The sequence below is a fragment of the Durio zibethinus genome, chromosome 3, assembly GCF_047325235.1.
Source record: "Durio zibethinus cultivar Kanyao isolate XHJ-2024 chromosome 3, ASM4732523v1, whole genome shotgun sequence".
NCBI classification, from domain to species: domain Eukaryota; kingdom Viridiplantae; phylum Streptophyta; class Magnoliopsida; order Malvales; family Malvaceae; genus Durio; species Durio zibethinus.
In genome coordinates, this window is record NC_143164.1 from 6,815,292 (window position 1) to 6,842,434 (window position 27,143).

General features: G+C 33.0%; 4 protein-coding genes across 6 annotated transcripts; 3 read left to right on the top strand and 1 right to left on the bottom strand.

Moving 5' to 3' along the window:
- LOC111297038 (transmembrane 50A-like protein) lies at nucleotides 1-2,206 on the top strand. Its single transcript, XM_022891655.2, has 4 exons — nucleotides 1-229; nucleotides 334-421; nucleotides 1,559-1,711; nucleotides 1,996-2,206. The coding sequence occupies exons 1-4, from the start codon at nucleotides 97-99 to the stop codon at nucleotides 2,027-2,029; spliced, it is 408 nt and encodes a 135-aa protein (XP_022747390.1). The 5' UTR covers nucleotides 1-96; the 3' UTR covers nucleotides 2,030-2,206.
- Nucleotides 2,207-3,644: 1,438 nt separating this feature from the next.
- LOC111296982 (uncharacterized) lies at nucleotides 3,645-9,443 on the bottom strand. The gene is made up of 5 exons (XM_022891534.2): nucleotides 8,369-9,443; nucleotides 7,346-8,127; nucleotides 7,176-7,265; nucleotides 4,560-5,330; nucleotides 3,645-4,178 (listed from the first exon to the last, which is right to left on the bottom strand). Exons 1-5 carry the CDS (start codon nucleotides 8,475-8,477, stop codon nucleotides 4,050-4,052), a joined length of 1,881 nt encoding a protein of 626 aa, XP_022747269.2. The 5' UTR covers nucleotides 8,478-9,443; the 3' UTR covers nucleotides 3,645-4,049.
- A 4,283-nt stretch (nucleotides 9,444-13,726) lies between these two features.
- Nucleotides 13,727-20,300, top strand: LOC111297113 (mitogen-activated protein kinase kinase kinase 1-like). Its single transcript, XM_022891767.2, has 9 exons — nucleotides 13,727-14,870; nucleotides 15,895-15,979; nucleotides 16,109-16,171; nucleotides 16,844-17,001; nucleotides 18,095-18,167; nucleotides 18,261-18,320; nucleotides 18,777-18,887; nucleotides 19,352-19,589; nucleotides 19,913-20,300. Exons 1-8 carry the CDS (start codon nucleotides 13,864-13,866, stop codon nucleotides 19,559-19,561), a joined length of 1,767 nt encoding a protein of 588 aa, XP_022747502.1. The 5' UTR covers nucleotides 13,727-13,863; the 3' UTR covers nucleotides 19,562-19,589; nucleotides 19,913-20,300.
- Nucleotides 20,301-21,033: 733 nt separating this feature from the next.
- LOC111297200 (uncharacterized) lies at nucleotides 21,034-26,430 on the top strand. Of its 3 annotated transcripts, none has more exons than XM_022891949.2 (3): nucleotides 21,056-21,331; nucleotides 22,791-22,947; nucleotides 25,064-26,430. In XM_022891949.2, exon 3 carries the CDS (start codon nucleotides 25,077-25,079, stop codon nucleotides 26,010-26,012), a length of 936 nt encoding a protein of 311 aa, XP_022747684.2. In that variant the 5' UTR covers nucleotides 21,056-21,331; nucleotides 22,791-22,947; nucleotides 25,064-25,076; the 3' UTR covers nucleotides 26,013-26,430. The 3 variants fall into 3 exon arrangements, with proteins under 3 accessions (XP_022747609.2, XP_022747684.2, XP_089614449.1); XM_089758323.1 differs by having other exon boundaries at nucleotides 21,084-21,331; nucleotides 22,780-22,947; XM_022891874.2 differs by lacking the exon at nucleotides 22,791-22,947 and having other exon boundaries at nucleotides 21,034-21,331.
- The last annotated feature ends 713 nt before the right edge of the window (nucleotides 26,431-27,143 follow it).

Below are 27,143 nucleotides of genomic sequence, written 5' to 3' on the forward strand. Positions count from 1 at the left end.
GAAAGAGGGTTTAAAAAAAAAAAAAAAAAAAAGAAATCGAATCGTTATTTCATCCTCAATAATAATTAGTTAATTAATTACACGAAAAACAATCAAATGGATTTGGGGGAGCTGTGGGCGATCTTCGGTCCCGGTGTCGCGGGCGCAGTGTTCGGTGCCGGCTGGTGGTTTTGGGTCGACGCCGTCGTTTGTAGCTCCGTCAATGTCTCTTTCGTCCACTATTTACCTGGTACGCCTTAATTCCTCTTTTTTTTCATATATTTATCTGCTTCCTTTGAATTATATATTTTTTATCGATGTTTATATGGCTGATTATTTCCTTTTATATTTTAGGAATATTTGCATCTGTTGCGGCTTTTATGTTCAATTGTGTTAGAAAAGACGATATTGATTACTCTCCTTATGAAGAAGGCGAGTGGAGGTTAGCTAATTCTTTTCTCATATCTTTCAATTGCTTGCTGTTTTTTAGTTGATTTTCTTGTTTCAGATCGATTTTGAGTTTGATCTGCTTTTTGGAGTTTGATTATGCTTGCTATTATCAAATTTTGCTAAAATTGTAATCGTTTTGCCTATGATTGGAAAGTTTAAGTAATTACTTAGGGCTTTATGTTCCTCAGTGATAGTGCTGTGAACTGTGATATTTTCAGGTTAAATTAAGATATTTTTGTTCACGTAAGCTGATTGAATTAAATAATTGTTATTTGAAAACCTTGTTTTGTCTGCAGATTTGAGGTCTATTGTTGTAACAATCACTCTGAACTTGAAATTCCATAGGTAGTAGGGCTTCAGAGATCGGAGTCTTTCATCTCCACTAATTTATTCCTTTTGGTATCAACAACTTATCCTTCAATCAGACAATCATTCAAGCTACTCAATTACTTGAGCTAGTTTATTCTTTATGTTTCACTACTTGATTTGTCTATGATACACAAGAAATGCCCTTAAGCCATTTGAAGCTTCCTCTATTCCATGCAGGTTCCACAATTTTGAGCTAAGTTGTGATGACTCTTAGTAAAAAGAAAACTTAACAATCATCTTGCGTTCTTGCTTAACCACCTAAGTATTTTCATGGTAAATTTAAAGAAATTTGCTTCATGTATCAATGCTATCATTTGAAAGTGGGGTGGTATATGGGCTATCAATATGTGTTAAGCGTGGTTTGTCCAGTTCACCATTGTGTTTAGTGGTTTAATTAAGCTGATCTGTGCACGTGCTCCAGTTGCATGACAATTTCATTGTCAGTGATTGCAAATTTGAATTCTGCAGAAGGATTTGGCTTTGTATGAATTAAAGCCATAGGGAATTACTAATGGTTTTCAAGTTTTTTATTTCCGTTGTCTTATTTTCTTGCTATTTGCCTTATATCTTGTACATGCTTGGTTTTTTATAATTGTGTCAATTGTCAAGTGCCAAATTTCTAATTGTTTGGAATGGAAGAGCTGACCATCCTTGTATCTGTTCTGTTGAGTATTTTAACTCTAGATTTCTTTTATGAGAATTACAGTACTCCTTTGATTGCTTGTTCTGGCTAATGGATGCTAATCCTTCATTGCAACAGGTTGAAACTATGGCTTTTCATTGCTTATGTGGTGTCCTTTGTATCACTGGCTGCTTCGGTGGGCCTGTTGATACAAGATTCGCTTGTAAAATCTGGTCCTTCAGTGTGGACTGGTACTGCTGGTGTCTTGCAGTGTGCGCTTGTCTTAATCAGGTAAATTTTATTCCGGATTTAGAATTGCAACCATAATCTATATCATGTTAAAAAACATTACATGACATGTTAGTTCAGTTTTGTAGAATTATTCCAATTTGATGATGAATATCCTTCTTGTTTCCTATGTGCCTGCATGAGAATGAGACACACAAATAGTCATATGCATACATGTACTGCCAATGCCATTCTTAAGATGTTCTCTAATTTCATTATTACATGTTAAATGTTGTGTCATCAACTTTCAACTCATTAATTTCGTCAATTTGAATCCTCCACTGTAGCGGGCTGATATATTGGACTTGTCACTCGGAATAACGGATACCCTGAATCTGGTGTTTTACACTTCGGAGCTTGGAATCACAAGTGAGGCAATGATATGTGCTCGTATCATCTGTTGTTAACCTTTGTAAATTTTGTATTGTACTGTCTTGAGTATTAATGTACGATACATCCTGCTCATTTGAAATTTATGATGGTGGTTATTCAGTCTAATCTCCAACCACTTGCGCTTGAGAAACATTATTATGTTTGTCTTTCTTTGTTTTTTTTTTCTTTTTTTTTCAGCTCTATTCAGGGCCAAATCATGTGTGCCCATGCCCTCTCATTCAACAAAACCAAGTTCGTGCTAGAAAGACCCTGATAAACTACATGCCATCAGGGCATGACACATGTTTTAATAGTTTGAAGCTACAGAGGCACGAAAATCTGTTTTAAGGATTTTAGAACAAAAATTGGTGCTACCTCATTTCACTCCTTTAATGAATAAACACATTCTGCAGGATGTAGGGTTCCTCCCAAACCAGAAAAAATTGAATCAATAAACCATACATCTACAAATAGAATAACAGTATTTTTGCAGTTCATCATTGGAGGGTCAAGGAATGTACTATATGTTTTGGTATATTTTATGTTTCTGGTATGCAAATTATGCAGGCACCTGTCACATTGGTGTTAACTATGGAAGGAATGGAAATAACCTTCCATTTCCAAAAGAAGTGGTAGGACTTTATCAGAGGCGTGGTATTGAATTCATGAAACTATCTGAGCCAATACCTGAACTACTTGAAGCATTGAAGGGGTCAAAGATGGAAATCTCTCTCGGTATAAGAAATGAGGAACTGAAAAACCTGGCATTGAGCCAATATACAGTTAATCGATGAGTTCAATCTAACATCGTCCCTTACATCAAAGACGTTTCGTTTGGTTCGGTCACCGTACAATAAGGAAATCTCAGGTTCTGATTCAGACTATGTTTACGGAGCCACGAACAATATGCATACTGCGCTCACTACCATTCGGCCTTGTTAGTACGAGGGTCACAGTCACAACCATCGTTTCAACATAAAAAATCCTCGGGATTTCTAACCCTCCCTTAGCAGGAAGCCTTGGTTACCATGTACGATATAGCAGCATTTGTCAGGCACAGGAGCATCACTTAAGCTTAATGTCTACCCTTTGGTTATGCTGCGGACCCTGATCACATCTTATTTGAGTATGCTACTTTGAGGTCTAAAGTCTAAGGAACCTGTATTGGATGGAAAATTGGAATACCATAGCCTGTTTGATACCATGGTCGATTCTTGTTTTGTAGCATTTGAAAACCTGTCTATAGAATTTCTTACGGTTGCTAAGGGTAAAATCTGAATGTATTCCCCCAAAATTTTCAACTGAAATCGAGGTACGCATTCGTTGGAAAATGACCACTTGAATGCTAGTTGCAATTTTTTAACTTTAAACACTCCATTGCTTTGCAATAAATCGGCAGAAAATAAATGATAGCCTTTTATTTTGGAATTAAACTTCTAGACTGAATCCCAACTAGTATTTCCTACCTTTATTCAGGTTAAACTACTGCCTCCATAAAAATATCATAAACATCTGCTAAAAGAATTGAAAAGAAAAGTAAGAAAAATATATATGTAACACGAACTAAACTAAAATGGGGAACTTTTTGATTTCCGTAAAATTGACCAAAAAACACCAATAAGCTATTTTTTGTAAAATTGAACCCTCTTGAAAGGAAGAAAAAGGACGAAATATCCCTAAAGATGCAACTTTCCAGCATCTTTCCACTGCAGACAAAATAGCCCCAATCAATCCTTCCCCCAACCAACCTTGGAAGAATTCTGTGTTACAGGCGGGCAGGACTTATTGCACCATTTGCAAATGGCACTGTCAAACCGAAACCTACCCCCTTCCATAATCAACTCATCAGCTTTCTTTCAAACAGAAGACATCAAAAAAGAGATAAAGTGAGGCAAAAAATAATAATAATAATCATCTGCCATCAAAAATTGGAACTTCTTCGGATTTACTATGTAAGGGCAGAGAAAAGTCAAGCTTCAGATCCGGAGTCAGACGAGCTCAATTCAGAAGAAGCTCCATCCAAATTAGTCGCAAAAGATTGAACCAGCTTTGGCCGCATGCCACGGCACAGTTTCAGAGATGGCATCAGTTCCATGTACTGCAAAACCAAATGAATAGGCAAAATAAGCAAATAGCATATAAATAGGAGTTCCTATTTTACATCTTTTGTAAAATACCTTTTAAACAATGAGAAAGATACTGAGTAGCCATGGGATCAGATTGCAAATAAAAGCATAACAAATATACCAAACCTTCATAACTGTCCAATGGCTATAAAGAAAAAACATATTCCATTATGTTTTACCATCCAATAGATAGAGCATGATCAGCTCCACATAATTTTCGCTATACTTCAAGGTTCATTACAACACTAATATTAGGAAACAACTCATAGAATGCCTTCAATGAAAATTTATTGAATAAATCTGTTATATATCAGTGAAGGGAAAGTACAGTAGAAAAGAAAGATATCTCTTACCTCCTGATAAAAACCATTGATCTCCTCTTCTGTAAGGCCTTCATCCTCACCGGTGTTTTCTTCCCAGCCAAGAGATCGAAGGAATGCAGCCTCTTCCTCATCTGGATAAACCATAGCAGTGCCGCTCATATTCTTTTCGCCATCATCAGAAAATCTTTGAGCCTCTTGACAGTTGTCACCATTGCTAGTTGCTACTGTACCATGCTCATTAGCATGAGCAGTCGCAGAAGGACTGATTACTTGCTTTGTAACTTCAGACTTATCTGTGGTTGAAGATGAAATCTGAGGGTCTGAATATGAGAGACCGGCAGAAGTGTTTTCTAAGGTCTTCTTCTTCAGGAGATTAAAAAAATCATTTCTGCTCTGGGTTTGAGCCAAAGAAGGTCTCTTTTCCACAGTGAACCCAGGCATTGGATTCATGGCACCTGCCTTGCGTTCCCCAGCAGAAAGCTTTGGGTTGTTTGAGTTTCTTGCAGGAGCAGATGTAACAGGAGCAACAGCATGTTGGCTGGTAGTAACTCTGCTATTTGAATTTGTTGGACTAGCAACATCTTTTTGAGTAGGGGATGAGACCCCATTCTCCCATCCTGGTTTGAGAACCAAAAGCTTCCCAGATGTCTTTGGCATATCAGACTTGACATGTCCACTATGAGGAGACTGATTACCATGATGAATCAAAGAAGGTGGCTGCTGTCCACTCTTCACAGCTATATTCATCTCACTTGTTCTGACTGATGGTTTGGTTTTTGATTTATCCACAGAATTTAGAACCTGGGACAAAAAATTAGGTATGTTACCAGGAATTTCTAAGTACTAAATAAATGGTTTTTTACCCATGCAGTAGACAGGTAATGCACAGAAAACAGAGCAACTTCAGAAATACTTCATGAACAGACAACACGCTAGCTAACTTCAGTTAATCCAGGCATTTCAAAGTCCCTTGAAAATGTACAGGAACAGTTATAATTCAATTACAAGTATATATCACGAAAGCCACATGATAAAGAGAAGTCCACATGAACTTCAAGCCAAAATCCAGCATAAACAAAACCAGGTCAGAAAAAGAAAAAGAAACAAGGCTCTCTTAGGTGGTGGAAAAATGGATGGTCTTGCATAACTTTTTCAAAATTCTAATCCATCAAGAAAATAGTGTGTAAGCTCCTTGAAAAGTTTTACAATTCATTAATTGACCATAGTTATTTAATGATGATACTGATTAAACCCAATGCATGAGTTTCTTTGAAAACTCTCATTCTTGACTTTCAATTATGATCAGAGAAGATGATAAAAAATCTCAGTATACTCAACAGACACAAATAAAGAAATTGCTATATAACCTAAATTAAAATTCACAACAACTTAAGGCAACCTCATATATCTGCAATACATTCTGACCTACAGGCTTATGCAAAATCATAAAGGTCAAAGAAGATTATCACCAACTTAGCTTTAAGAAAATTCAGAGTATTATGGAACTTACCAAATCAACTAATAATCTGCATCAGAAAAAAACAAGAAATATGTCTGGACAGTACACTGGATAAGAAAGTAAAATGAAACCTATGTACACACAAACAAACTGAGGTTCAGGAAGGAAGGAAAGAACAAGCAAGGGAGAAGGGGACAGGAAAAGAAAGTGCCATTTGTGCCAAAACTCCCACCAACATTACTGTCAATCAAATTTCGGTTTGTTTTAACCAGTGGAAAGAGCATGGCATTTATGTGAACCTACCTACAAAGTTTTGTAACTTATGGAGAAAGGCCAAAGATCTTCATAGCCATGGAAAAACTTAGACCAACCTAGAGCTCCTTACATGGAGTCATAAAAAATTCCAAAATAGTTGCCTAGCATCTAAGCTCAAAATATAAAAATAACATTAACCTATAGAGCAAAAGAGTAAAAGGATGTCATAAATGAGAGGAAATGGTTTTGATGTAGGAGAGTGTGAATCAAGATTCAAGACAAGCTTTGGAGGCAATCATTTAGAGTTAAATTGGGAAAAAGCCCAGAAACTATGCTGAGAATAAGTGTTTTTTAGGAGGTTTGCAATAACATTCAGTTGGATAAGATATGGGTTTCAAAAAAGTTTAAGTAAATTAAAAGATTATATATAAGTTATATTCAGGTTTAAAATTGCTGGAAATCTAAAGAACAAGAAAGAATATATAGCCTTACACCTAGATTTCCTATGACAGCACAATGACATCAAATAAAGAACATAAATTCAGGTTTTCTTAAAACTTAATCTTGACTTCTATTATTGCACCAGACTAGTAAGGGAAGACTGATATTCAAGCTCCCAAGAGAAGTAAAAACTTGGAAACAAGAGAAGAATACTTTAAAGGATGAAAATCAGAAACGAACAGGACATAAGTTCAGGGATAGGAAATCAGAAATATATGATCCAGTGTAAAAGTACCAAAATAAAGCTTTCATGAAAAATATAAAACCTAAAAGTAGATAGGCAGGCATTAGATAAAAACAACTATCCAGCATATAATCTCTAGAGATGATGTACAAGAATGCAGAATGCAAAAGGGAGGGGAAACAAACTTGTTTAATAGGACTAAAACTACAAACTTATATTTTGCTGAAAGCCAAGAAAGCTGGCTTACCGAACCCTTAGGCATCGACGGTGTCACTGGTATTAGTTGCCTCGATTGCTTAATAGCCAGTTCCTCACGCCTTTGAGTCTTGACAGATAACTAAATGAAATACAAATGTCTGGTTAGACCACAGATATAAGTTATATGTACAATAAGAACTTAGTGACTAAGCCAGTTACCTGGGGAGCAGTACGAGTTCGTGAAGGAGCTTGTGCTAGTGCTTCAGCCATATTAAGACTAGGTGTGACACTTGGAGCGCCAGGACCTGAGGTGGAAACAGTTTGGGGGACAGGCAAGGAACCTGTGCTACTACTTCCAACCACACTGGGCACTTCTGCCAAAGCTGAGGTCCATCCTTCCGCACCAATCAAAGCTGAATTACCAACAGGCAAACTCTGAGAAGCTGAGCTCAAACCAGGAGATGAAACTCTAACTATCTCAGGCACTCCTTGCCTCTCTTCAGTTCCAAGTGAGGGAAAATCTTTCTCAAACACAGCCTTGTGGATGCTACTCCCAATGGTACCCCCAGAAAGCAGACCATTGCCATTGTTATGGTTACTGTTACCACTGTCTCTTGAGTCCACTGGAATCCTTCGAGGCAAAGGCTCACCCTGTTTCCTAGAGACCATAGAATGAGAACGCCGCAATGTATCTGTCTCAATCCTACAGGTTGAGATACCTCCTAATTTCTCACCCCTACTGGTTAAGATACTTTCTAAAGGGTCAGAAGAATCACGGTCCCAATGGTCCCCAAATCTCAACCTCTCTTTATCCCTTTCTCGATCCTTATCACGGTGACTCCTACTAAAGCTACTGTAAGCATGCTTTCCAGAACCATTGCTAGAACTCCTCCTCAAATTCAAGGAAGATGTCCGTTCCAAAAAGGTTGAACGAGGGGAATCAAAATCACTTACATTCCTAGAGTTTCTATGTCTCCCATGATGCACTGACGAAGAAGCATCTAATATAACAACAAAAATACAGTTATCATATATTCTGAAAATGATATAAAAACATTCCTACAATGTCAACCATAAATATATATATATATAGTATAAATTGAATGAGAAATGCAACGGCAATGAAAAATGGGCATAAAAGTTGCGTCTAACAGACAGATACATGTCCAAGAACAACATTATAATCAAGTAAAAATGGAATGAAAAATGCAACGGGTTTAAAAGTTGGCCTGTAGAAGGTACCTGAGTGAGAAGAAGAGGAAGCAAAGTGGTGGGCTGAATTGCCACCTCCAGTAACAGTGCCAGTACTTCTCAACCATTCTGGAACTAATGCAGGTTCACTTCTTTCCATAAGGGATACTGAACATGATCATCAGAAAAAAATAAAAAGAAACAACCACTTCTTCAACCTTCTTCAAAGCAACCCGAAACTCTTAAGCTAATCCCTAGTCATTCAAACCACCAAAATCAAGGTTGCTGGATTCAAACGGCCGCTCAACAAATGGCAAAGAAGGAATTGTTTGATCAAAAGAAATATATTTTTAACACAAGCGTGAAGCCATAGCAACGGAAACAAAGGCAATGGCAATAAAACAAAGGAGATTATATTTTAATTAACTCACTCCCTACTCCTCCATCTTTGATGAAAGATGGATTTGCAGATTGCTGATTTTCCAGTCTCAAATGACGCTCATATTTCCCAATAAAAGAGAGAAAAAAAAAAGATCCAACCCTCTTAGGCAAATACAAATAGAAAATTACTTTCCAAAACAACAGTTATCGGCCATAAACCAGTTTAATTACGAAAAATAACCCTAAATAGCAATAAATTTGGAGTAAAACTAAAAACCTAGATTAAATTTTAATTATAAGTTCCAACTATTAGGGTTTGAACCTAAAAAGGCAACAAGAAAATTTGGGGAAAATTCTAGACAAATGACAAAGAGAGCAGATGAAAGAAAAAGGCTAGTGCTAACCCTAACCCACCCTACAATTCCTAGCTATTGCCTCAAAAAATGTAACCGTTTTTTAAAATAACCGTCCCCCAATCCAAACAATGCGTTTCTTTTTCCGGGAAAAAAAAAAGGAATAATTACGACAAAAAAATTAAGAACGAAAACGGGGAGAAGGTTTCAGTGAAAGGAATGAAGGAAATAGCGAAAGCGTAGAAGAGAGAAAATAAAGGAAGAAAAAGAAAGATTGATAAAGGAAAAATAAAAATGCAGGTTATGCCAAAAATAAATTTAGGGTTTTGTTTTTGTTTGTTCGGAGAAGGAGGCGAAATTTTTTTCTGTCTTTTTCTTTTTTTTCAAAGACTGGGGAATGAAACGTCTCTTCTTCTAACAAAAATACAATATTTTCTTTTTTTTTTTTTAAACAAAATTCGATTGGAAAATTTTCTTGAAATTTATTGTATTTATTTATTTTTTATATTGAAGAAATTTTGACTTATATATTGTCTGCTGCTTTTCTTTTCTCTGGGTTGTGCTTTGTTTGTTAGACAATGGCCCTTCGTTGCTAGACGATTGTTTTTGTCTATAATACTACAACTACTGAGTATATCTTTATCTAGTATTATCTTAATCCTTTCATTAATTAAATTAATTAACTTTATCTTAATCTTGTAAAGAAGTCTAACTTAAATAGACTTTTACCAATCAGAAATTTCATTAACAAATCTTCAATAAATCTTTTGTAGCAATTATGCCATCATTTTATTCTTTTATTCTTTTTTTTTTTACTATTTTATAATAAATATGGATATTTATCTTTGCTAGTACCAGCATTTAGTTTATGATTACGATTAGTTTCTTTATATTTAAAATTATCAATTTTTAAAATTTGATGAATAAAATTAAAATTTTAATATTCTTTCAATTAAATTAAAATATTCACGTATGCTTTTTTAATGGAATATTATTGTTATATTAAAAGAGAGCATGCATCAGATATAATTACCAAATTCAATATATAAAATAATACTAGAAGAAAGAAACTTTACTAATAATTGATCACATGATTAGTTATATGTAAATAGAGTTGGTATTAGGTCGGGTTTCATGTAAGTTTTGCTTGTCCTGAATCTAACCCGATTTTATATGTTATCAAATCCAATTTGATCATACCTAATTTTTTTTTATTTTTTCATATCGAAATTCGATCCCGACCCGATACTATATAAATTATATTCAATCATATCCAACCCGAAATTAATAAAACATTATATAATATCGGATCGAGTCAAGTTTATCTAAAATTCGAACTTGACTCGACCCCATTATTTTATAATCTTATCTGACTCGATTTAAAACTCGAATTTAAAAAAAAAAAATTTGATCCTGTAAGATTGAGTCAAATCAAAATCCGTTGATGATGGGTTAAATTTTCAACCCTACATGTAAATGCCATTCATTCTTCTTCTTTTTTTTTTTTTTTTTGTCCCTCTGTTCTACGATTTCTTGTTTTGTAGCCACAAGCTTGAATATGTAGAGGTTGTGGGATAAAGACAATGCTTATAGACAAATGAAATATTGGTAAAATGTGAAAATTATATCTCTTTCTAGATATTATTATTATTGTCATTTCACGTTATACGATTGCCCATTTGTTATCAAAAGCTATAGAAATTTTATTACTCAAGAATAAATCTAAACAAATTTTGAAGATATATAATAATAACAAATTCTCTTTTATCATGATTAAAGTTTTACTCAGATAGATTTTTCTTAAATGAATAACATAATAAGATAAGGTAAAAAATAAATAAATAAAAGAATACCAAACTGTTTCAAGACAATGGTAATTTTTAATTAACTTAGACAAAAATTTTTAAGTGAAATTTATGAAATTTTTTATTATAAATAATTAAATTAAAATAAAAATAATAAATTAAAATTGATAAATTGATAAAGTAAAAAATCTATTAAGTGTGCAAAATTTTAAAATAATAATAATAAATTTTGATATATTTTTAGATAAATATTTTTAGTAAAAGTTTTTATAGAATTTTAATCATTGAATAAGTAAAAATTAAATTTGAATTATAAATAATATTTTTAATATTTTTTTACATATTATTGATATTCATATTGAACTTTATCAATATATTAGTTTGAAATTTTTATTAAATCATTTTAAAAAAATAATTTTTTAAATTTTACCTAAAAAAATTCATGTAAGTTTTATCCCTCTTAAAGTCAATTAAATTTATGAGAAAAAACTCAATGAAATTTTATTTATTTATATTTATTTTTGAAATAAAACTCAAATGATATATATGTAAAGAGAAATAGTAACAAATGCTACATATGTACCATTAAATTTTTGTATAATTAAAATTATCATGATTTGAATTTTAATTACTAAAATTAAGAATCTAATCATACAATTGTTACCTATTCAAATTACTCATATTAAAGAAAAATATTATTATTCAAAATTTTCCTTTTTGGCTAAGTCAAAGAAGAGGATCTCAAACATTAAATTTTGGTTAAAAATTTTTCAAAACAAAATATTCTTTTTCAACCTTAAAGTTTCAACCACGTAAAATGTCATGTAGTATAAATTTTGGTCAGACACATGCTTCTTATATTGAACATATCATGCATAAATTAAAGTCTACGAAACAATCGATAGTACGTACCATATTGACCAACTTATGTTGAATATATCATAGTGATTAAAAGCAACGTTTTCCATTGGAAATACCATTTGCTTCCTCCTCAAATCATGATGAATGGACCATTAAGAAAATTTTTTTTTCAACTTTATCTCAAATAATTATAATACCAAAATAGTCCTCTTATGGCACAATTCAATTATCTTTTGAAATTTTATGTTATGGACTATTGAAATAAGTATAGTGATTAGTGAAATGTATATGAGATGAGAAAAAATGATTTATCTTATGTAATTTATGCTTAATCCCTAATCAAGTCTAGCTCTCCTTCTCATTAAAACGAAATTGTAATTTTTTTTTAATCTTATTTAAAGGTTAATTTAATATTATTGTTAAGGTTAAACATTTTTTGAATTAAAAAAATATGTTTAAAAAATGTAATTAAAAAATTTTAAACAAATTTTTTAAAAACTTTCAAAAACATTTTTTTTTACTTCAAAATTATCTTGAGAAGTTTTTGTTTGAATTTTCAAATAAGATTTTTAAACTAAAAATTGATATTATTTTAGCATTAAAATTGAATTGAAAGCAAGTTTTTGAATTATAATTTATATTTAACGTCAATGCTAAATTAGGTTTAAGAATTAAGATGAACCATAATGCTCGGGGGAAGAAAGAGTTTATAAATGATAAAATATTTTGAATCGTGATAGCTGTTTGCGTTTGCAATGGCGTAAGATATGAGCTAAGCTGGGCTTCTACTCGTGGTAGGTAAATCCCAATCATAATATTTTTTTTACTTGCAGTTGTTAGGGCGCCATCCATCAACGTCCTAGTTTAGTAGAGGTTAGATTCAATTATTTATATATTTATATCTTATAAAATTTTAATAATTTAATAATTTATATTATATTTTACATAAAAATTAAATATTATAATTTATATTAATATAAAAATATAAAATATATATTTTTAATTTTATTAATATATATAATTTATGTCAAAATTTTAAATCATATTATTTTCATATTATTTTTATATTATTTTTGTCTTATATTATTGTATTATTAATTAATTTATTTTATTACATTATTGTGTCATATTTTTATATTATATTATTATATTCTTATTTTATTTATTATTTTTGTATATAATATGAATTTTAAAATTTTTTAATATAATATTTAAATTATAAATATATTAATTAATATATTATTTTAAAAGTTATTTATTTGTTATGTATTATCATATAAAATTAATTATGATAAAAATAATACAAAATATCATTTTAATTAACAATTTTGTAATACAAATATTATATTAAAAAATTTTAAAATTTAAATATTATATTAAATATTTAATTATAATTTAATAACCATCACATTAACCCTTCTTATTATAATCTCAATAATATATTTGGCTTCATGATTACATTACCCCATATGTTATATTGTGGATAGATTTTTGCACACTAATTTTAGCTCTATTTAATTATACTATTGAAAAAGTATATTTTAATTTTTTTCCGCCTTATCAATAATCAGCCGTATACTTCAATGATAATTGATAAGCTTATCACGTAGTGCCGTGATGATGATTGGCTGTTTTACTTGACATTTTAAATTTCCATTATTACCACTAAATATTGCACAAATTCACATTTCTACCCAACAAAAAGACAAATTAAGGGTAGCGCCATATATGAGGTATTACATTTTGCCAGCTGCCACGTGGGGTCTACTTATGGTGGACGCCACCGTAGAGAATAAACCAGCGTGTTTACGTGGCAAGAGTTTGCACAGTTCGAAAAACGGTCCCACTCCCATCTTAAAACAAACAAAACAATCCTATCAAAATTTTTACCTTTTATAGCCGCCACGTGGCACCGCGTATAACCTCTTCCTCTCTCTTGCGACGGCGTTTACCAGTCTCACCTTCTCCTGTTTTACCATTTCTCTATCTCTTCCAGTCAGCTCCTTTTCGCTCCCATTTTTCTCACCTAAATTTTCCCTGGAAAGTTACGGACAAAATAAATTTTCGTTTTTTTTTCTTCTAAATTGATATTTTGAAAACCCTAGACTACTTTGATTTTTTAGATTTTAGATGGATTTGGCTCCATATGCATCACTTATCTCGATTCTTTAGTCATAGAAGCGCCATGGACTGGAAGAGGAGCAGTAGAAAGCCGAGACTCGAGCGCCGCAATGCAGCGAAGCACATCGAGTACGATGCAGCTTCGTTTTCTTCGTCTCTCGATGATTCCTCTTCATCTTCTTCTTTAATCACGCGATCGCTAGATTTATCCGATAAAACCAGCTTCCGTATCCAAGGAACCGATGGAGAGTTCGACAGGATTTGTCAGAGTTTGGGCCTTAGTGGGCCTGAAGATTTTTCCATCCCAACCGCCGCTTGGGAGGCCCGTAATATCCGATCGTCTTCGGATCTTCTGCCTCGGTCCAGGTTAAACCGGTTGGCTAGTCCTAAAGAAGAGACGGCCACGGTAAAACACGGCACTGAAGTAACAATCGCTGAATTGACTGATAGGGTTTTGGTTACTGGGTTGACTGGGAATGACTCGGCCGAGTTAAAGTTAAGCGAGTGCTGCTTTTCTAATAGTATTGTGGTGGATGCTACCACCACATCCGAGTTAAAGTTAAACGCGTGTTCCGTTTCAAATGTTGTCGATGGAGGAGGGAATAATGGAATTAAGGGGGCTAGGCCACCGGTTTTAAAGCCGCCGCCGGTGATGAAGTTACCGGTGATCGATAACGCGTGCTCAACTTGGGATCTGTTTAGGGATTTCGCTCCTGAAGACGATAGAGGGTGTGTGGTCCCGGTTCACTTATATTCGTCTTCCGATGAAGAAGAAAAGAGAGAGGAGGAGAGTGGGGTTATTGAAGAAAATGCTAAGGAGGAGGAAATTTTAATGAGAATAGGAGAGACTGCGGTGCTTTCAGCGTCGTGTTCGTTTACGACTTCAAATGATGATGATTCTTCCAGTTCTACAACGGAACCTACGTCAAATATTTCCCCTAATGGTAGGTTCAAAAGGAAAATTACTTATTGGGAGAAAGGTGAGCTTCTGGGGCGTGGATCATTTGGATCGGTTTTCGAAGGGATTTCTGAGTAAGTCATGGATTACTGCCTATAACGTTCAACTTTATATTCATGTTTAATTAGATGCTTGTAGGTAGTTTTTTTTTAATAATTTCAAGGTCATTTATCTTTAGAGCGCAAACTATTTTTGGTACAGCCTTAATTCTACACAATCATAATTTTGTCCCTTGGGGCGGCACCTTTTTAGAGTTTAGAAAGCATCTAGGGCTGGGAGGTGTTATTGGTGTTAGTCAAGCATCTTAGAGGAAGCACCTTTCATTGACCACTTAATTCTTTAGAGAGCACCGTTTTGCATGTTGGGATTGAAGGCTCAATGATTGTTGCATCTTTAGATTGCTGGATATCATTTATATAGTTAACACCAATGGTGACTACATTTTGGCCATCTCGTGTTTTTGCTGCCTCAAACTTTAAGGGGTTAATGTAGTTAGCCTTTAGGTCCATCTGCCTTTAAGTGTTACTTTGTTTGCTGCGTGAAGTTTTGCATAATTTATAAGCCCATTTAGGCATTTTTTGTGGGCAATTTATTCTCTCTCTATGTGAGCAGTTGCATAGAGAACTAAATACCTGAGTTAAGTCCATCATTTACTTTTGCTTGGAAATAGGTGTAAATTGTCAATTTTGGTCTATAGTTTTCATTATCCTATTTGGTTAGGAACTGGTCTACCGGAGATATCTTGTTCTATAGTATATTTCATGATGATGAATTTAGCTGTTTACCGTTGTTGAAGAGTTGAGAAATATAAATTTAGGGAAGCAACGTTGTACCAGAATCTTTGAGATATGTAGCTAAATGCAGAGATTTTGGGTTATCTAAGGCTCTAAGCTATGTGGTGGCATTTTCATGGAGTCACAGAAGGAATCATTGGTCATAAAGAATTTTCAAAATAGCACAGGAAACCCATTTTTATCCTATCAGCAATTAATTGGTTATCCACTTGTCCAATAGCTTAGCTATTGCTTTTCTTCAGGAAAGAGATGTTTTTCTTTTAATCATGCTTTACTAATTATTTATCCATTCATTTCCCTGTAGCGATGGATTCTTTTTTGCTGTGAAGGAAGTTTCATTGCTTGATCAAGGAAGTCAGGGGAAGCAAAGTATTATCCAACTTGAACATGTGAGACAGTTTTTGTCTTTTACTTCATTAAATTTCATTTTCTTTTGTGCTAATCAAAATTTTTTCTTGAAATATCGATTTTCTTGTGGTCTCTATCTTTTTAATTTCTTTTTTTCCTTTCTTTTTCAGGAGATTGCTCTATTAAGTCAGTTTGAACATGAAAACATAGTTCAGTATTATGGCACAGATAAGGTACTAGTTTCTAACATTTACTTTTATTAGTGGAATTGATTGCTTTAGATATTCTGTGATTTTTGAAAAAATTGAATATGGTATATTTTTTCTTTAAAAATCAAATTTGATAAAATGTGCACTTCCACAGAATTTTTTAATGGGAAAAAGGAAACATGGCTTATCCTGGGGTGGAATGTAAATTTGCTAAAAAGAGTGTGTTAAAATATAGCAAGCTCAATTTCAGGTGGGCTTTTCATGGTTTTATCCTCTGGGCTATCTATACCTGTTGAAAGGCTTATTTACTGTGGCTTTTTGAGGCTATTTTGCTTTGCTAATTTTCGAGTGTTGTTGTATACGATGTTTGACAATTAAATATCCACCTCACTTGGTTTATTCTTTTATTATTAGAAAGGCCTTAATGCCAAAGTTTATGTTTAATGTAGCCTTTTCTTTTTTAGTTATGGAGAGCTGATTGACAAAAAAAAATTCTCATTGCAATGCAAAATATTGAACAAATAGCAAACTGTTGGTGCATGTAAATCCCTACATATATGTCTGTATATTGGAGCATTATCATTTTAGCGACTGTAAGTTGGGTTGTCAAATACCTTGGCTTAATAGGATGACCTTTTGATTTAGCTTTTTCGATAATTGTCTAATTTTTATCTTTTGATTTTATGGTCCTTGCAGGATGAATCAAAATTATACATCTTTCTTGAGCTTGTAACCAAAGGCTCCCTTTTAAATCTATATCAGAAGTATAATCTCAGAGATTCTCAAGTCTCTGCATATACAAGACAGATTCTGCATGGATTGAAGTATCTTCATGACCGAAATGTGGTTCACAGGTAAGTCAAGAGACATTTTATGTTGCTGCTCATGCATTTACATGCCACTTAAAATTTTTGTTTGTTTGGTCTAGCCAAATCTGTTTTCTAATTTGTACTTTACTTGCATGTATTTCGTACTTATATTTGCCTGCAGTAAATTGCTCCGTATGGAAAATATTTTCTGTTAGGTTGTATTTTGAAAAATCTGTTTTTTTTTTTATCAAATAATATTAATATAACTATTAAAATATTAAAAATTATTTATTATTAAAATTATTAATATTCAAAAATAATTTTATTTTAATAATATTTAATATTAATATATTTTATTAATATAAAAATTTTAAAACAAAACTATTTATTATTCGTTATATTATTTATTAATATAATATTATTTATTAATATTAATATATTATTATAATATTTATTTATAATAATATAATTAATATATTATTTATTCATATAATAATATTTATTAATATATTATAATATAATATTATTTATTTATTAATATAATATTATTTATAAGTAAAATTATGCTCAAAAGTATTGATAAATAGTTCTACTTAATAGACAGCTCTTTTCCAAAAAATGTCTTCCCTTTTTCAAATTTGTGAGACAATTTTCAGAAAAGTGGTTTAATTTTCCATTGACCAGTAAATCATTTTCTGTTGACTAGCCAGTTTTTTGCCAAACAAATACCTGAAAATGTGATAAATCATTTTCTGTGAAAGAAATGGAGCCTTAATAAATATTGCTTCACTTAACCAATGGAAGTTTTGATTCCTTATATCTATTATGATCTGCTATAATGAAACATAATCTGTATGCATATATAATTTTCGTTCTTGGAGGACATTTTAAAGTCAAGAATGTGATTTACTTTGATCATAGAAGTTTTTCTCAACATTTTACTTGTTATTATTTTTGTATTTATTTTTCCCTTAATGTTGGTTGCCTGCTTTATCTCTGTTCTCTTCCTTGATTTGGTATTTGTTATAGTTTTTTGCTTGACGTTAAGAGTAAAATTGTACGTTCTATGTTATTCCTAAGTTACTCCACACTTTGAATTTTATGCTCTCAAGGCTCATCTACTTGTTTATTTATACAGGGATATTAAGTGTGCAAACATATTGGTGGATGCAAGTGGATCAGTGAAACTTGCAGATTTTGGGTTGGCAAAGGTTTTTTTTCCCTATCCTAAGACTTTGACCTTCTTTCTTGTTTTTAGTAGCTTCTAAGAGGATTATATTAATTGATGCTGGGTTCGTTTTCAGGCAACCAAGTTGAATGATGTTAAATCATGCAAAGGGACGGCATTCTGGATGGCCCCTGAGGTTTGCCTCTATTCTTTCCTTTAATAAGTGATAACCTGTAATAGCTGTTGTTTGAATTATGTAGAGTATTATTTTCTTCTGTATGAAGAAACACTGCTCGAGATATCTAGCTTATAGGAATACTCAATAATGACTATATTAGAGATATTGCTGGAAGTATTTAGCTTATGGGAATACTTAATCATGACTATGGTGACAAAAGAAATGATGCAATACGTTCATGGACTGGTAGTTGCTAATGTTTGATGATGGCATTTCTCCCTTCCTGAAACACTGCTGGGCCTTTTTTTTATCATACTTCAATGATGTCTGCAGTTCCTAGTTAGATGGGTTCCAGTACTTTTTCTTAAGAAACATACTTATTCTTTGCTGCAGTAGTTTTTATTTTCTTTATGACACAGACTAACAATAAGTTCTAGTCTTCCTGAATTCTGAGTATAAGCTGTGTGATTACAGGTTGTCAATCGGAAGGGTCAAGGCTATGGAATTCCTGCTGATATATGGAGTCTTGGTTGTACTGTGCTGGAGATGTTAACCCGTCAGATTCCATATTCTAATTTGGAATGTGTACGTACCTCTTCTTCTTGATACAAATATTACTTTTCTTAATGATTAAGTGATTTTATATAAACGTAAAAAAGAAAGGAACAGATGTTCTGGAAATTTGGAGGTTGTCATCACCAAATCACAAAATGGCTTATGTAGTTTTAAAGCACGAAATTGGGTTTCTAATGTGTAGCATTAATTGATTTAAGTGTGTAGTAGGATGTCAGGCATTAAATGTCCAGGAAAAGGCAAATCGGTAGAGGAGTGAGGTGGAGGGATATTCCAGTTTGTTTCCTATATTTTCCTTTCTTCTACAAGAATTTGCTGGTTGCTGGTTGTTCTTTTCATATAAATTCTGTCTTTTGCTGATGCTGGAGAGCTATGAACAAGTGTTATAAATTCTGATACTTCCATTTTTCATGCAATTATAACATTGCATGACTATTGCTCTGTTGTTTGATGTCTTTTTGTGTAACTCAAAACAGATGCAAGCATTGTTTAGAATTGGCAGAGGTGAGCCACCACAGGTTCCTGATTCTTTGTCGAAAGATGCACGAGAGTTTATCATGCAATGTATACAAGTAAATCCAGATGCTCGGCCAACTGCTGCTGAACTCTTACAGCACCCATTTGTAAAGAGGCCTCTTCCAACACTCTCAGGCTCAGCATCTCCTCATCCTGGCCGGCGGTTTTGAATGTTTAGCCTTGAAACTAAATAATCGGGTAAACATTTTCCTCTTACCATATGTTTTTATCTCCTTGTTGATCTTTCTGCCATTTGGAAGTGATCTTTTGTCAGGCAAAACATTGTCCTTGAATATGTTATTGTCACACGATGTTAGCTATGAGATCCTAATATGCATGAAATATCCTGTAACAATGGGTATGTTGATTCTTGTTTAACATGCCTTTGTTAACAATTTAGTATGTGTTCAGGGCATTTTTTTTTATCTTATTGTTAGTCTGTGAAAAGTTACACACTAGAAAAAGGACTTTGGTGGCTGATTTTGATTTTTTCGTGCGGATGTTTTTGCTCTTGGATACAGCTCCATCCATCATCAGGAAGAAGATAAGTTTGCGTCCTCAAGCTCGGATGCTACCACCTTTAGTTTTGCCCCTAAAGAGTCAAGATACCGAACATTGGTAGGCTAAAACCATTCTGAAGCATCGCTATGGCCTAATGGCCTTGCCGTAGATCTCAATTTCCGGATGATGCTGAACAGAGCAGAACTGGTCATAAATTATTTGTTGTCATTTTGTCTGTTATGGAATTTGATTTAGTGAGGTTTCTTTTATTTTGTAGAAATTTTTTTTTACAGGTGAAACATTGTAGGGCAAGGTGTAGGAGATATTGTTGTAACAAGTTAGGAATCATACACTGTTTGTAAATATGTATCTCATTGTTGATGCAAATGGATGGTAAGTTTGTGTTGATTATGTGCACAATCAACTTGTGATTTATTGCTTGCTTTTTATTTGAAATCTCTCCGGCCCTCATCGGGAAAAAAAAAAAAAAGTTTTATCTGGTTGCGATCAGATGGTTGGCGACTGTTGTACGTCTCTCTCCCTCTCTTTTTTTTTTTTTCTTTGGTCACAACTCTCCTATTATAATTCACAATCACAATCGGTTAAGATATTATTTTGGGAGACCAGTCTTTCCATTTCTTTTACGTAATCTATTTATCTTTTTTGATCAAATTCAAAAAGCAGGAGAAATCTCACATCCTCATAAACTTAAACATCCAAATAAAACAACATAGATAAAGAAAGGCTTAAGTATAAAATAACTAAAATTAAATAATTACTTTAATTTTTATAATTAATTAAAATTTTAAATATTTATTTTCAAACAATGAACTTTTATTAGAAAAAAATTGAGCAACAATTGTCACTAATTTTTGTCTAATCCAAAATTTAATTGAGTGAACATAAACGTTTAAATGTTTAATTAGTTACAATAAAAATAATAAAAACTTGCAAGATTATTTAATTTTAATTCAAAATTTTTTTATATTTATGTCATAATAAAGAAAATGATAAACAGCTAGAAAGATTGACATGAAATCTATTAGCCAGGCTGCCAAAACGATTATTATTTAGATGGGCTTTTTTATGGGCTAGGTCTGCGGCCCAAGAAATTAATATCCGTAAGTATCTGAAATTGCGTAAAAATATCGACATTGGAGAATGAAGAGTGAGTAAGAAGAGAGAAACTGAGAGGGTGAAGGCGTAAACTAAAATTCCGCTCCTCTCTCCACAGCGCCAGTAGCAGCAGCGGCAGCGGTTGCGGAAAGAAAGCCACCACTTTCCTACACAATCGCAATCTCATTCCTCCGCGAACATCGGCTTCCTTTCATTCCCCCAATTTTTAACCTTCCTTCTTCTTCTCTCTCTCTCTCCTCCCAGAAAAAACGTTTTTTTTCCTTTCTATTCAAAAAATTTCAAATCGACGGTGACATATCCAGGTACGCTGGAGTCCGGTTTCCTTTTCGATCTCTCTTACATTCATTTCATTTGATTATCAATTTCGATTTTATTGCTTTTGAAGATGTTGCATTTTGATCTTCACTGTTCTGATCGCGCTTTAAAGTTTCAAATGTTTTAGCCTAGGGTTTTAAATTATGGCTGCTTTTGCTGGTCCTTTCTTATATATTGTTTAATCAGCTTCCCTACTTTTTCTTTCCCCTTTAATTGTGTATGATTAGAAATTAGCCTTTATTTTTATATATTTTTTCTGCATTAATGCAAAAAAGGCAATGCTTATTTGGTGTTATATCTGTTTCTTCTTTGAGAATTTTCATTTTCGTTTCCATTTTTGAATATTTCTACAAGTTTCCTTGTTTGCTTTTTTTTTTTTTTTAAGTTGTTATTGTGTAAATGAATATTAGTGATTAGTAGACTATTGGATGAGAATCATAAAAAAGATTATTGCTTTCAACAATTTAAGAGTTTCCCTTTAGCTTTTCAAGGACTAATGAGAAATGATTCAACAAGTTCATGCCGTTGTAGTTTAAAGGATAGATTTACACTTGAAACGTTCATTTTATGGTGCCATATACTATATTTTTCGCTACAATGCATAAGACTATTAGCAACAGTAAAAAGCAAAACCATATTTAATTACATATCCTTCTATGTTTTGCTTTTAGGCTCTCTTTTTACCCAGGGTGGTCTTTAAATGTGGTCAGAGTATATTTTATATTTTTAATTCCAATGTCAGCTTATTTCCCGCCTTTTTGTTTTTTCTCTTAAATCTTTATTTTTCTATCTGGTCATTAGGAATTAGGATGATGAAAATGGTGCTTATTTAAAAGTTTATTTTCATTTTTTCCTTTGTCCCCTACTATCTTGATTGTAATGAATGTTTTGTGATTTTTAGGAATTGCTTAACCTGTGATTTATTAGTAATTTTGGAATTTTCTGGGTTTTTTTTTTTTTTTTTTTTTTTTTTTCATTTCAAGCTAAAATGCTTTATAATAAGCATGGTGGATAATTTCAGAGTGCTTGACACGTTTTTTACAAGTTGCAACTAAATCATTTTAGAAACATGTTCTATAGTGTTTAAAGCTTGATTCAAAGGTTGACATATTTGATACTAATTTCGTTGGAAAGTTTTTTTTTTTTAAAGGAACTGTTAAAAGTTATGGAATGGAGGTATAATTTCACTGGCAAAATTAATTGTTAGTCATTTTTTACTTGTTAACTCTATTGGGCAGGCTTTCAACTATACTTATAAAGAGTTTAGAATCATTTTTCGTTATTTTACTTGTTTTGTCTAAACTTGTCTTTAAAGTTATACAAGCTTCATCTTAATCTGATGGGCATTACCTCGAAACCGATTTACGTCCTTGAAAGTTGGAATTCAAAAGGAAGTTTTTAAATATTGATTGCAGTTTCCAATTATTTGTAAAAGGTGCTATGCAGGTAAAATATGTACTTGTAAGGAACAATTCATTGGTGATTTTGATGGAACCTCACCAAGAGGTCAAGGCTTCAAACGGGTGGACCGTTTCTTGATCTGGTGGCTGCTATCCAAAACATGCTATGGGGTGGGTTAGGATAGCCTGGGTTGTAGGGCAAGGTAAGAGTGCTAACTGTGTAACTGATAAAAGAAAGGAAAAGGGTGATGGATTTAAACTATGGCACTTCCGTGTTTTGTTTGGCACCATGTTCTTCCATGTTAACTAGGCCCCTATTTTCTAGTTTCACTGGGCAATGGTATTTCCTGCTGTGAAACAGTTTTCTGGTTGAGCCTTGCACTGAATATTCTTGGTTGTAGTTTATAAACCTGTTATCTTACTTCTTTTATATGTTTGCCTCATTACATTTGTGAATATTCATTTATGTGTTTAAAGAAGTTAACTTGGTCACATAAATAAATCTGCCCCCTTGTATTAAAATTTCTTGAGTGTTTTTATGATATGTTAGTGGTAGCATTATTAATAATTTCAACCAGTCACTCACCAACAACGGGAAATCGGGAATGGGGTCTGTGATAATTTGATGCTCAACTTTTGTCCTTTTTACTTTGGATCATCTACTTAAGTAGTGTTTAGTATAGGGTAATCACTTAAAAGACTATGGTGATCTACACATAGTGATTAGATCATTATGTCTGGTAAGCACTCTGTGATCCTAAGTGGCTATGATCTTGGATCACTAAGAATGACCAGATCATTGCCTTCGAAGATGATCTAATTCCCACATAAAATGATGGGAAACTTTTATCACCGAGATAAAGTGATATGTAAAAGTAACAATAGTTAATTGTACCCATTTAATATGTGAATTAAAAACTTGCTGCATCTTAAAATTGTAATTATTTTATATTATAAATTTTTATATTTTCAAAATAATATTTATTATAATAAGTGCAAAATAATTTGTGTATTTTTTTTTAACTTTTTTAATATTTTATATAATATAAATTTTGTTATTATGAGTTTAATAATTGGTGTTATTTTTTAATTCAAATATTTTTTTCACATAATTGATATTATAAAAATCAATTTACTTATCAATAAATATATTTATTAATTTAATAATTTAATTATATTTTATTATAAAATAAATAAATATTACTAATATTTTATAAATTATTATCTTTAAACAAACATAAAATTATTAATTTGTGTAACTATTACAATATGCATGGTTCTTTTTGTACTTTAAAAACAAAATAATGTTTGCTTTTAGTAATACCAAATATAATGATCTTTAATTCCTAAGAATTAATCATTATAAACCAAACAAAGTGGTTTCAAATCACGAGTATTAAGATCACTTTGGTAATAAATCACCCCAATAATTACATTATCATGGTAATCTTACAAAAGACAGCAAACGCTACCTTAGTGAATTGACCTTTGTGGATTTTCTTAGTATTGGCATTTGGGTGTATCTCATATAAGAACAGGTTCTCAGAAATGAGGACACTGCTGAACAATGTCAACTGGCCTAGAAGATTTCGTGCATGTGTCTCTGTTTTCTCTTGACAGACCTTATTTATTTATTATCAACTAAGATTCCTGATATTGCCTTATCTGAATATTCTTAATTGGGCTCAGTATACACCTTACTGCAGGTAGGGCGTTACATATTCTGCATAGATTAGAGATCTTACTGTTACTTGAAAGTGTGTGCAGTTAACAAGAATCATACCTATGCTAGTCTTGAAAGTCAGAATAACATGAATGCTTAAACCGTAATTCAACATTTTTAGTCTAATTAATCAACATGTCTAGTGTGTTTTTAGATGTTTATTGGTTTTTAATTTTCAGCAATTAAATTTAATTCATTATTGCCTTAGAAGTGGGATTTGTTTAGTATGTTAGGTGTCTTTTTTCTGAGAATATGCACCCATTCCAACAATAAACTCTCCTTCCCTAGAGATATATCTACTTAGTTGTCTTAGGCTTTATCCCATTTTGTACCCCAAGCAAAGAACATTGTTAATTGTTACTCTACACTTTTTGAAGTCTATGCATTAAATGGATGCACTTTGCTTGGATTTAGCCAGCAATCTCCCATGCTCTGTGATGCATGAAAATTTTAATAGGCTCTCCCATCAGAAAATATGAAATATGAGATTTTTGATCTTGCGTAAAGTGCAAGGCATATATTGATCTTGTTTATATTTTACAAAAATTTTTATTGTTAAAATGATCTGATCTCTCTCTATCTCTCCCCTGCTTTAGGTTTAAATTGTGAATGGCCAAAGTTAGCAAAGTGCGAAAGTCTGATTCCCGTCATAAAAAGGTAAATCCTTATTTATTGCCATCTTATCCTAAGAAGGCTGGCAAAGGCTCCCAGAAGAAAAAATGTTCGAAAGCTTCAGAGAAGAAAGATTGGGAAGCTGCAAAATGTTCAGTTTGTCTGGAGTTCCCGCACAATGCTGTTCTCCTTCTTTGTTCCTCTTATGATAAGGGTTGCCGCCCTTACATGTGTGCTACTAGCCGGCGCTTTTCCAATTGTCTTGAGCAATACAAGAAAGCCTACACTAAAGTAACTTCAGTTGAAAATGGGTTGATGGACAATTCGAGTCTTATTTCAGGTGTTGGGCAGCCCACTGACAAGATGGAAGTACCAGAGCTTCTATGCCCACTATGTCGGGGACAAGTGAAGGGTTGGACAGTGGTAGAACCTGTACGGAAATATCTCAATCGGAAAAAAAGGGCCTGCATGCAAGACAATTGCTCATTTGTTGGCTCCTACAAAGAGCTAAAGAAACATGTTAGGGCAAAGCACCCATTGGCACAACCTCGAGCAGTGGATCCTGTACTTGAAGAAAAATGGAAAAAGCTTGAAAATGAAAGAGAGCGAAATGATGTGATCAGTACAATTATGTCATCAACGCCAGGGGCAATGGTGTTAGGGGATTATGTGATTGAGCCAGGCTATCGTGGTATCTACAGAGATGAATATGATTCAGACGACTCTCTTGATGATGGTTTTATTAATCTAGATTCTTCTGTTCGCTTGCATACTAGATTCATGGAATATGACCTATTTGAGGAGGATGACTTTGGGATGCGCCGTGCTTTTCGTGCTGTTTCCCCCCTAGCCCGCACTCGGCGTACTCGCTTGTTGGGATCAGTGGGACTAAGGCGATTCCCTAGGATTCGAGGCCGTAATGGAAGCCGATAACTTATGTGACTACTTATAAGGACTGGATCATTTATTTATCTGCAATTTATAATAGCTGGATCTCTTTGCAGCTGCCGTCATATGGTGGACTTTATACCGCAATGTGATGTAACATGGATAGCGGGTAAAATGAACAGATTGTAGTTGTAGGAGAGTCAGTCATTGTTAAGTAGGTATTTAGTTGTTGAGGGGAACCAAAGGTATTTTAGCTGTGAGTTCCCTTGTAGACTATCATTTGGTCATGCATAGCGGTCATTTGACAGCAGCAGAACATTAAAACATTCTTTCTACACTCTTTGTTGTAGGGGCTGGCAACATTTCTCCATGTTGCACTTGATGGTCCTTTATTGTCCTGGATACTATTCTGTAGAGTACAGCTTCAAGAAAAATTAGAGGAGAATTAAATAATTCTTCGGTAGTTTCTCTGCCTCTTTTTCAAGTTCCAGACTTCGAGTCAGGTGAATTCTTCATTAATCCATGATCTGAGGTTTGCGTATTATTTATTCGTATCTTATTCCATTTTCGGGTCATGAATTCGACTAATAAAACTGTTGTCATATTAATCAAAGTTAGGTAAATATGTAAATTTTTTTTTCTCATCAACATTGCATTTTATATTTTCACTCTCATTGGGAATAATAGTAATTTGGAAAACGGAACAACAAAAAAAAAAAAAAAAAAAAAAAAAAAAAAGGAAAGTCAGACAAATAGTAGTACTTTGAATCTTGGGAATTTTCATTTTTATTACCTTTTATTGACCGAAAAAAGAAAAAAGTTCCATTGTTTGTGCTGAAATATTTGATCTCAATGGGCTTGACCCATGAAGAGGAGAGCTGCTGTCTTCCCTGGATCCTGAAGAGAAAGGTGTTGGAATGGATGTGGGCTTTGAGTTTATTCTGATATAAGGCCGATCAAGTGCTGATAAGGAGCCAACTTTGGGCTTGGCCCAAATTTACTGGGGAAACCCAAGAAAGGGCCCAATAACGGTTTCCCTCTATTGTTTTGTCACTTCTTCTGTTTTCCCTTGTTATTTGTTATGTACAAGGAAGGCTGATATGAATTGGTGACTTTCTGCTTAACAGGTAAGCCACCTAGAAACAAAAAATTTAATACCAAAATCAACAAATAGCA